Source organism: Dipodomys merriami, unplaced genomic scaffold (genome assembly GCF_024711535.1).
Source record: "Dipodomys merriami isolate MVZ:Mamm:240054 unplaced genomic scaffold, mDipMer1.0.p SCAF_10, whole genome shotgun sequence".
Taxonomy (NCBI): domain Eukaryota; kingdom Metazoa; phylum Chordata; class Mammalia; order Rodentia; family Heteromyidae; genus Dipodomys; species Dipodomys merriami.
In genome coordinates, this window is record NW_027202271.1 from 9076602 (window position 1) to 9088715 (window position 12114).

Below are 12114 nucleotides of genomic sequence, written 5' to 3' on the forward strand. Positions count from 1 at the left end.
TCTGCACACCTCTATGTTAAAAAATACACCAAATGAGTCTTTCCATTTACAACATCACATAAAATTGCACTAAAATGAAATTATTCTGTACTGAATCATTCTATTAAAACATTAACATGTATATAATTGGAAGAAGAAAGCAGAACATGGTGATTGGTGCCTGTCTAAAATTAGACTTCTGCTGAATGCATGATTACATGTAATACAGCCATAGCCTGCAGTAGTTCGCTTCCTGTGGGCATTTTTTTTTAAGACTGAATCAAAATCAGAGAGTTCTGTCAGAGACTTGGGGGACCATGGGTAAATAGAGTAAACTGAGTTAATGGAGCTAATTTCTGTGACAGGGAAAACGCAGTTGCAAGAGAAGAAAAGAAGATCTGTCTAAAGACCTCTTGTAGAGTCTTTGAATGTTTAGATCTGTACTTTTGAAACCTTTGAAAGAATACATTCCTTTCGTGGGTCTCATATAATTTTCATATTTGGTTTAACTTGCTGGCCAAGTCAACTTGTTGGCACACATGATAGAACCATTATTCTGAGGATGAAGGTCTAGAGCCAGAATGTGTCCTTCATAAGTATCAGTGACAAAGCATCAGCAAGACACAACAGCTACTAGTATAAGTCTGAGTCAAGCAGAAAAGGTCAGATAAGTTGATGTTAGGAAAATGAACCCTAAGATATGTATTCAAATGTTTGTTTTTTCTTTCATGCGATTGTTTCTAACACACTTATAAGATTATTTCTTTGTTGCTTTGTATGTCCCTCCCCCACGGTATAACCCCTGCTTTCACTGTATTTGATGTTGTTATAATTTGTGGAGGGGAAGGGAAAAAACAAATCATTTAAATAGGGATACAGGTGGACCCATTGCAACAATGAGACGTACAAGACGTTATGTCGAAAACGAACTTTACAACTTTGGTGGGGGGGGGAGGAGGGTTGAATGGGGAGGTGGGGGGGGAGATGGTATGGGAAGGGATGGGAAGGGGAAACAAAGGAGGAGGCTACAATGCTTGATAAGAAATGTACTCATTATCTTGCCCATGTAATTGTAACCCCTCTGTACAGTATTTTCACAAAAAAAAAAAAAAAGACACAACAGCTAAGCAACCCTTGGGATCTATAGGAATGTGGGTGGCCCACAGGCACAATATCTCCATCTGTCCCTTCCACTCTAGTAACGCTATTGCCTGGTGTCAAACTTGGGCGTCAGCCATTGTGCACTGGGTATATGTGTGGCATTATGGCATTTCACCCACTTGGGGAAATATACTCTGCCATCATTCCAGCAAATCCTTGGCCCAAGAAAGTCAAGCAGTCATTTGCATAAAGTCAAACCAGAATATGACGACCTGTATAATAAAGTAAGGAATGGGGACTCTCAGTCACAATATTCTAACGAGGCATTATTTATGTATGCACGAAACGAAGTGCTTCCAAAACTAGATCTCCATTGTCTTGAAGAGAAAATCGCTGTGGCCTTAAAAAAAATGCTGAAGTGAGTATTGATTAGGTTTTATTTTCTTTCATTTTTTTCTGTTAATTTCTTCTATTATTTTATTTTATTATTGCCAGTACTGAGACTTGACCTCAGGACCTGGGCACTGTCCTTACGTTTCTTTGCTCAAGGTTAGGGCTTTCTACCACTTAAGCCACAGCTCCACCACTTGCAGCTTTTTCTGATTAGTTTATTAGCAAGAAGAGTCTCAAGGACTTTTCTGTCCAGGCTGCTTTCGAACTGCAATCTTCAGATTTCAGCCTCCTGAGTAGCTAGGATTACAGGCATGAGCCACCAGCACCACCTGGCTAGGATTTTCTTTTTAAATAGAAACATACATGATTATAAAGCATAGCACATACCTCCTTCCACCTGTTGGCTTTCCATGAAGGACATCTGACAGCACGGCAAGCTTTGTGAGTTCGAGGTTTCTGGAGATGGCTGCAGTATCTGTCTTCTAGTTTTCCTTGGAATGGGTCTGTACAAAATACTTCACGGAGTTTTATACCTTTACCACAAGAAGCTGAGCACTAAAAAACCCAAACAAACAATGAATGCATTCCTTTGTTACTTTCACTTATTTCAAGTATATCTTCAGCAGATATAAAATGACACAAAGCATCATGGTCTTGATATTTTTAGTTAGATTCTCTGGGCCAGATACCAGTGGCTTATACCTGTAATCCTAGCTACTCAGGAGGCTGAGATCTGAGCATCATGGTTCAAAGCCAGCCTGGACAGAAAAGTCTGTTAGACCCTTATCTCCAGTAAACTACCAAAAAGCCAGAAGTGGAGGTGGGGCTCATGGGGCAGAGTGCTAGCCTTGAGCAAAAGAAGCTTAAGGACAATGCCCAGGCCCTGAGTTCAAGCCCCAGGACTGGCACTAAAATAGTAATTCTACTACTACTAATTCTCTGCTACTCCAAATTAGAGTGTTAGCCATGTTAGCAATCCCAACATAAATCACAGGGAAAAGTTAATCAAAAAACACATACATCTCAACAAGTTCTATTTTTTGTTTGTCTATTTTGTTTTTGAGACAGTTTCAATATGTAGCTCATGCTACCCTTGAATCACTTTCCTCCTGCCTCAAGGCCTAGTGCTGGGATTATAGGTATGGGGTATGGTGCAATTCTTGTTCTTCTGAGTAAAACTACTGTCCTGTAGTGTAACTTAGACATAAGAGATTGTGTTTGGAGACCATTATACAAGATGTTATGTACATTTTATGTGTATTGTGAGTTCACAGACTTTTATACTTTCCAAAATAGACTACTAACTAGATGCTGAAAATATTTTAATCTTCCAAAAGTATATAGTTTGGGGATGAGTTACCTTGTCACTTTATCTGGGAAACCACTCAGTTCTAGAGGCAATTATCTCAGGGCTCGGTTACCAAGACTCATAAATACCAGGTATTAGCTGTTCTCCGGTGGCACTTTAGTTCTAAGAAAATCTCTAGTGAGTCCTAATGATAGCTCTAGGTCATCTTGCTTCTTTCTCTTCTACCTTATTTTAACCTAGTAGAAAAATCTAGATTATTATTAAATATAATTTAAACAGATCTGATTTTATCAATGCATTTTAGCTTTTATACTTTTGTGTTGTATTTTTACTTTTCTATTATTTGTATTATTATTATTATTATTATTTACTTTGGCTTGAACTCAGGATGCTCTACCACTGAACCAAACCTTTTTTTGGTACTGCTTATTTGGAAATAGGTTCTCATGCTTTTGCCTGTGCCTGTACCTTTGCCTAGATCCTCTTATTTTACTGAGATACAGGTAGATACCAACACCCCCCAACTTCTTCTGTTGAGATGAGAGTGAAGTTTTTTTTTTTGCCTGGGCTGATCTGGGATAGTAGCTGGGATGTCCAGAGTGTGCCACAGTGCCCAGCTATTGGTCAAGAAGGCATCTTATAAACTTCCATGTCTGGGCAGGCTTCCCTCAAACCATGATTCTCGCAATCTCAGCCTCCCAACTAGCTAGGATTACAGGCATGAGCCACTCCATGCATACGCATACATCATGTATGTGCCTGCATGTGTATATGACGTATACACATTCGGGCATGGATGCAGGTGTCTGTATGCACACACATATAATGTCATGTATAATGTAAGCATACATTAGCTATACAAAGGGGGAACTTCACTTTTACATTGCCATGGCATGTACAACATATTCTAGGCAATCGCTCCCTAGCTTTATCATTCTCCCTTATCCCTTTTTCCTTTCTAATAGGCATTTACCTATTTTTATATTTTATAAGCATGCTTTTATTTTTATAAATGTAAAAACGTGCTAAACATCATGCTTTTTATGAACATGTAAGTTAATAAGTAAAAACTTATTAAGCATAATTTTAAGCATGTGTTTGGCTTTAGAACTGACAAGCGCCGGGCGCTGGTGGCTCACGCCTGTAATCCTAGCTACTCAGGAGGCTGAGATCTGAGGATTGCGGTTCAAAGCCAGCCCGGGCAGGAGAGACCGTGAGACTCCTATCTCCAATAAAACCACCAGAAAACCGGAAGTGGCACTGTAGCTCAAGTGGTAGAGCGCTCTCTTTGAGCTGAAGAGCTGAGGGACAGCGCCCAGGCCCAGAGTTCAAGCCCCACGACCGACAAAAAAAAATAAATAAATAAAATAAAAATAAAAAAATAGAACTGACAAGCGCTCTCTATCATCATCATTAACGTATACTGTTCCTTGATTTTGCGATGCACCAAATTTTATTTGATTTTCCAACCTCCTATTGTTTTACTTTGAAACACACTGATTTCTCTTTCGTGTTCAGCAACAGAGTCAAACAGGCTCATTAGGGTTTTTTTTTTTTTTACCTTATTACATTCCTTGGTGCTTTCTAAATAGTATTCTTGATCTTTTGTTTGTTTGTACCAGAATCTGGACTGAACTCGGGGCCTGGGTACTGTTCTTTAGCCTTTTTTTGCTTAAGGCTAGTGTTCTACCACTTGAGCCACAGCTCTTTGTCTGGCTTCCTAGTGGTGAATTGGCAATAAGAGTCTCTTGGGCATTCCTTTCCGGGCTGGCTTTGCGCCTCAGTCTTCAGCTCACAACCTCTTGACTAGCCAGGATTACACGATGAACCACTGGCACCTGTCTTAACTATTACTTAAAGAGCCAACATCCATTCCATGTCTTGGTTATTGCATGTCTATATTTCACGTCTCTGAAGTTTCATCATTGCTTACTTCTGTCACATTATTACCTGTCCATATCCTGAAGGTAAAGTCATGTTAGATCACTCAGATTGCCTACAAAAGGTAGATACAATCATTATTGAGCTGATTAATTAATTTGAATTTTATTTTAAGCAATTTGTTTTTACTACCCTCTCAAATAATCTATTTAAATTGCTAAGTTCTATTGTATGTGTATATATAACCACATATGCCATATACATTGCCATATATACAGTAATATATACAAACCATATACATAAACATATATGTTAATAAACTTAACGCCCTCTATATAACAGAAAAATATAAAATTAAAGAACAAAAAGTGTATCTATATACATATATACATTTATCTATACATATATGTTAATAAACTTAATGTCTTCTACCTAACATAGGAAAAAATTCAAAATCAAAGAACAGAGGGGAAAATAGAGTATGTTTTACATGTGCTCTTCAAGTGAGCCCTTTTTCCTTTGAGATCAGAAGAAAAATGAGTACAGGTTTCTTTTCTGCAAGATCTAAAGAAGGGTAAGAGCATTATTTTATTGCCTCTGATGAATTCCACGTGGGAAATTCTCTACCAGTAAAAGAGAGCATGCTTTCCGGAGAATTGTGTTTGCGTTGGCATGAGGTAGAGATAGAGTAAACAGCCAGTGAAATGCTACCGTCCTCCCAAACCACACCGCGTTCCACATTGTAAAGATTCCAGGAGACAGCCAATCTGCTAGAACATTCCAGGTCTGGCCAGCCATTCCTGCTGCAGCACAAAATGTTCCTTTCTTCCTCTGCTTTGTGCCCTTGCCCCTTTTTAGTCTCTTAAGTTTTGACTAATGCTCTCACATTCATTTCTAACATTCATAGAACTTTCCCCCCCTTAAATACCACCTCTATGGAAGTGGCACTGTAGCTCAAGCGGTAGAGTGCTCGCCTTGAGCTGAAGAGTGCAGGGACAGCGCCCAGGCCCAGAGTTCAAGCCCCATGACCGACCAGAAAACAAAAAACAAAACAAATATCACCTCTATGGAAAGCAGACAATGGTGGCTCAGGCCTGTAATCCTATCCACTCAGCAGGCTGAAATCTGAAAATATAATGGTTCGAAGCCAGCCCAGGCAGGAAAGTCAGTGAGACTCTTACCTCCAGTTAATCACCTAAAAGCCGGAAATGGAGCTGTGGCCTAAGTGATAGAGCACTAGCCTTGAGCAAAAGAAGCTCAGGGACAGTGCTCAGGCCCCAAATTCAAGCCCCAAGATGGATACACACATGCACACACACACACACACCACCACCACCACCACTACTCACTTTTATATCCTTTTATTACCATCATCCTAAACTCTTGCTGAGATATTTATTTTAACAATGCATTTTTGGTGCATATTAACCTTCCAGAATAATAGGTTCCGTTGTGACTTCTTTGGACATGAATATGATGTGTTTTGATCCTCAGTACCTCTACCCTCTTACCCTTCTTTGCCTTTCTTTCCCCCCTCTCCTGGTCCCCTTCCTCTCCTCTAATTGCTGGGATATTTTTCCCGTGAATGCAAGGGAACCCTTTAGAAGTAATGGAATAAAATAAAATTACAAGTACTCTAAATGGACCCTTCTTATACATTAAGTGAAGAAGAATGTCTCTTCAAGACAAAAACCTCAGGACATTTGAGACAAATGTACAATTTGCAAACACCCAACTATGAAACTCTCCAGAGTTATTTAAGTTAGCGAGTACTTACACTCTAAGAATATTACTTCACTAATACAATCTCTGGAACAAGTATATTCCTGTTTTTAATGAAAAGTTGGACATAATTATAAGAATGGTGTTTGATGTGTTTGTACACATGGGGGGGTGGCACTCAGGAATAAATGAGTGGACTTAATTTGTGGGAGTGTTGTTGATTAATTCTGGAAACTTAAATGGCTAAACAAAAGCAAATAAGGAAATGAAGCCTATGACACTAAAAGAATTAGCATGTGCTCTAACTCATAACTAACCCTGGACTCAATGCATGATGCTCTATCAGTCTTGCAGAAACTCTGCCCTCTATAGATTTTATAAACTATGTTGTTTATTCACCTTTTTTCATATGTAACACTAGTAAAATATTATCAATTTCATATCAAATTTCTGGGTTGCCAGGACCCGGTGACTCACACCTGTAATCCTAGCTACTTAGGAGGTGAGATCTGAGGATAATGATTCAAAGCTGGCTCAGGCAGGAAAGTCTGGGAAACTCAGACAACTACCAAAAAGCCAGAAGTGGAGCTATGGCTTTCTAGCTTCATGCTCAAAAGCTTAGGGACAGCTCTCAGGCCCTGAGTTCAAGCACAGGACCAGTGCACAAGCACACACACACACACACACACACACACACACACACACACACACACACACACACAATATTTGGGTGATGGAGAGGATTTTTTTAAAGAGATAACTAAACTAAGGATGTTCCACAAAACATTTATAATGTTATAACCAAATGTAAAAACATTACATTCAATAAAGAACCCAAAGCCGAGTGCTGGTGGCTCACTCCTGTAATCCTAGCTACTCAGGAGGCTAAGATCTGAGGATCGTGGTTCAAAGTCAGCTGGGAAGGAAAGCCCATGAGTCTCTTATCTCCAATAAACCACCAGAAAACCAGAAGTGGTGCTGTGGCTCAAGAGGTAGAGCGCTCGCCTTGAGCTGAAGAGCTGAGGGACAGTGCCCAGGCCCAGAGTTCAAGCCCTATGACTGACCCCTCCCCCCCAAAAAAAGCCCAAAAAGAACCATCATATGTGCAAACAAGTTTCTCATAATGCAATTGAAATGGGCTCCCTGGGCAGTGCTCAGCCCATCAGAAAGGGTCTTATGTAAGCATGGCTGTGATCATTTCAAAACAGATTCTTTTCTGATCTGGAACTGAAATAGGAAGGTCTGGGAATGACTTCAGGATTTCATTTGGATATTGAATGTCATAATAAAAGAGGAACTATAAAACAATAATTGATGGGGTTTTTATTTTGCTTTGTTTTGTAGTTGCGCTGGGCTTTGAATCCAGCCCCCTGCCTTCCCGCTAACTGCTAGGCCACACCTGCGGCCTTGTCTTCTGCTAGTAAATTTTGAGAGTCTCCAAAGGCTTAAGTTCAAAGCCCCAGTATCATCCATAAATAAAGAGATAGATGGAAATCAACAGTTGCAGATTGTTTTTGCAACGGAAATGTAATACGAAATTGTATTGTCCCAAGCACTGTTTTTGATTAATTTGTACATTATCGTTATTAACATTACAGCCATCCTTAATTACAGATATTATCATTGTTACTTTACACTATAATTATTTCTCACTTATAATAAGAAAACAAAATCAGCAAGGTTAAACATCTTAGGCCGGGGTTGCCCAGCTCCTGAAAGCTGAGATTCAAAGCTGACTTCCAGTCCTATGCTCTTTTGTTTGGGGTGGGGGGGGGGGGGTTGGGGAGGGCAGGACTTGGACACTGTTCCAGAGCTTTGTTGCTCAAGGCTAGCATTCTACCATTGGATCCACAGCTCTGCTTCTAGCATTATTGTTGGCTCATTGGAAGTAAGAGTCTCATGGGCCAGGCATTGGTGGCTCACGCCTGTAATCCTAGCTACTCAGGAGGCTAAGATCTGAGGATCAGGATTTAAACTCAGCCTGGGCAGGAAAGTCCTTGAGACTCTTATCTCCAGTGAACCACCAGAAAACCACAAGTGGTGCTGTGACTCAAGTGATAGAGCTCTCACCTCAAGCTTAAGAGCTCAGGGACAGCACCCAGGCCCAGAGTTCAAGCCCCACGACCAACAAAAAAGAATCTCATGGACTTTCTTTTTTTTTTGGGGGGGGGGTCCGGTTGTGGGGCCTGAACTCTGGGCCTGGGCGTTGTCCCTCAGCTCTTCAGCTCAAGGCTAGAGCTCTACCACTTGAGTCACAGCTCCACTTCCGGCTTTTTTCATTTTGCTTATGTGGTGCTGAGGAATCGAACCCAGGGCCTCAGGCATGCAAGGCAAGCGCTCTACCACTGAGCCATCTTCCCAGCCCATCTCATGGACTTTCTTGCCTACGCTGGCTTCAAACTAGGATCCTCAGATCTCAGCCTCCTGTGGAGCTAGGATTATAGGTGTGAAACATAAGTACTCAGCTCCTATACTCTTTTATTTGTACAAGTGGGTTCCAATAAAACCTTATTTACAAAACAAGCAACAATGAACTTGGGCCATGGTTTAAAGTCTGCCAATTCTGGTGTTAGAGGATTAAACTAATCCAATTTTATTTAGAAAACTCTGACAAGGCCAAGAAAAAAATCATATGTCTTTACATTTTAAACAGTTTTTACAACGTTCAATATCTTGTTTTTTGTCTGTACATTCAATTGTATGAAGTGATACTTAAGAGTTACTTGGCTTATGTTAAATGAAATGATCATTTCTAAGAAAAAAGGTCCAAATTGTCAGATTAGCTAAATGTTAGAAAGCACTTCAGAGGCAGTTTGAGTGCACAAAATGTTTATAAGAACAAGAATGAAGCCTACTATAGTCAATCTAGGAGTATTTAACAACACCCAGTATTAGAAAAATACAAAGATGACAAAAAGTGAAAAATGGACAAATTTCAGAGTTAAGTTTATTTTGCTGAAGTGTTATGTGGTTATTTGTTAAAATTCTATCAATATAGAACTTGGGGCTTGAATTCAGGGCCTGGGTGCTGTCCCTTAGCTTTTCCACTGAAGGCTAGCACTCTACCACTTGAGCCATAGCTCCACTTTCAGCTTTTGGCTGGTTAGCTGGAGTTAAGAGTCTCATGGACATTTCTGCTCAGGTTGGATTTAAACCTTGATCCTCTGATCTCAGCCTCCTGAGTAACTAGGATTACAGGTGTGAACCTTACTCTCCTAACGACTCATTGCCCATGATAAATAGATACTAATTTGTGCAATGATGGATGTTCCTTTCATCTTAACTCCATCTTTTCCCTTTTCAAAGCATTGGGAGAAGTTAATTTATTTCTCATCTGAGAGTTCTTGGTGTGTATTCCTTTTCAGACACTTATAAATCTACTTAAAAGCAAAATTCTTGGCTAACATTTCTGTTAAGTTCCCAGGTAGTGCATAATACGTTTGTAAGAACTTGAATGATAAATCTTGCTATTTTTCTGGCACTAGATCTTAAGTATTTTATCAATGTTACCAAATTGAGTCATGATTTAAAGTCAGGTTTTTGTTTGCAGAACTCAGAGCCAGGGTATTATCCCTTAGCTCTTATGCTTTTCACTCAAGGCTGATGCTCTACCATTTGAGCCACACCTCCCCTTTTGGCTTTTTATTGATTAATTGGAGATAAGACTATCACAGAGATTTCTGTATGGGCTTCAAGCCATGATCCTCAGATCTCAGCCTCCTGAGTAGATAGGATTACAGACTGAGCCACTGGAGATTTTTCTCTTCTTCAGAATGGCTATATGTAATGGGAAGTGAGACACTGTGATTTGAACTCAGGACCTCACTCTTAGTAGACCACGTTCTACCTACCTGAGCCTTGCCACCAGCTCTTTTTGCCATGGCAATTAAAGAATAATATGGCAAATCACCAGTTATGTTGGCTTTTTTTAAAGTTACTTTTCGCCCAATGCTGTCACTTCACATCATAACACACAAGCTCTCTTCTTTGAGGATCTAACCATTACTTAACCACATTTGCTTACAATTTTGCCTTGGTCATCTGTTTTAAACCTGTAGGATTCAATTTTGTCTCTGGCATTATTTCCATTCTTAGGGAAACTTACAAATCTGTCCACATTCTTTATTTGGTGAGGCAAAAAGACAACACAGAAAAGGAAGCTGCTGGAATCAGGCAAAAGCTAAACTCTTCTACGTAGGTCACTGCTTTTGATATGATGGGATATCTACTTCTAGTTCAGACTTTCTAGAAGGACCCACTCGCAGAAATATTCTACTGTCAATCGTAATACTCCTTACTAATGTTTGGATCATTTTAACTGATCAAGTCCAGAATGAGAATGGCTCTTCAATATTATAAATTACGTGAATGTTCCTGAAATGAAATAGAAATCCCACTTGGGGTCCAATCGTCTTTCTTTAATATTGGAACTCATTGTCCCCAAAGATTGTTGTCTGGTTTTTTTTTCTAGTAGCTAGCATATGGCACAATATGAATAGGTAATATGTATCCATGGCTTTGGGGAGAGTCAATAAATGTACTTTCATACAAGATCAAAGATTTACACAAACTGATGGGAAGCCAGGATGTTTTGTTGTTTTTGTTGTTTCATGCTCTTTCTTTTTTTGTAGTTTATGCTAGTACTGGATTTTAAACTCAGGGCTTTATCTATTGCTTGGCTTCAGGTTGATGAATTACACCTCTACTTTCAGCTTTTTGCTGGTTAGTTGGAGATAAGAGTCTCATGGAGTTTTCTGCCTAGGCTGGCCTCGAATCATAGTTCTCAAGATTGCAACCTCCTGCATAGCTAGGATTACAGGCATGAGCCACCAGTGCCCAGCTGAGAAACCAACTTTTTAAAAAGGGAAAATATGGTAATAAGCACAATGTATGAAAAGATTTTATTGCAGTATTTAAAATATTGCTATTTATGTTAAATTTGTTTTAAATTTTATTTTAAAAATTGATTTTCAGCCTATTTACCATGCTGCCTATAACTTGTTCCTATAGATGTTTTTAGTCCACTTGGCAAAGTCAAAACAAAAAAAAAAAGACAGTTTCTTTTGGGGCTTGATTATTTGTTTTCATATGCCAGTGTCTGGGCTTGAACTCAGGGCCTTGTGTTCTCAGTTGGTTTTTATGCTCTACCACTTGAGTCACAGCTCCACTTCTGGCTTTTGCTGGTTAATTGGAGATAAGAGTCTCACAGACTCTCCTACCCCAGTCTGGCTTTGAACCAGGATCCTCAGATCTCAGCTTCCTGAGAATCTAGGATTATAGGTGTGCAATTGTTTTTTGCTTATAATTTAAAAAAATGAACATTCCTGCCACTTCAGAAAAATGTACAGCTGAACAGTAACTCTTTCACAAGCCAAGGTTAGTGTTTATATTATCTGAAAAAGAGTAGCAGCTCCTACACAGTGGAAGTAAAAATACAAAAACACACACTAGTCAACAGTTAAATGTTTAATAAGAGAAGTTAACGGTTTGTTATTTAAGCAAAATAGCACCCATGGAAAGGAAGCATTCATTACAATACAAGATCTGTTTGATGACTTAAAACATTTTAAGTATGGATACAAGGAAACAAAATACAACATTCATACATATTATGCAAAGCACATAGCCAGAGCACATCATTAATAAACATGAGTTAAAATACAATCATTTCACATTGAACAATCACAGAAAGATAAAGCAGTCATTAAATTAACAGATATAGGTTACAT

The 12114-nt window shown here is 39.3% G+C and overlaps 1 protein-coding gene across 1 annotated transcript in view; it reads right to left on the bottom strand.

The window, feature by feature from the left end:
• The window catches only part of Adamts20 (ADAM metallopeptidase with thrombospondin type 1 motif 20), a 109819-nt gene that overhangs the window by 26803 nt on the left and 70902 nt on the right, over positions 1 to 12114 (bottom strand). Inside the window, exon 28 of the mRNA XM_070034805.1 lies at positions 1861 to 2028. Within this exon, the coding sequence (XP_069890906.1) occupies positions 1861 to 2028 (168 nt within the window). The remainder of the gene's footprint in view (positions 1 to 1860; positions 2029 to 12114) is intronic.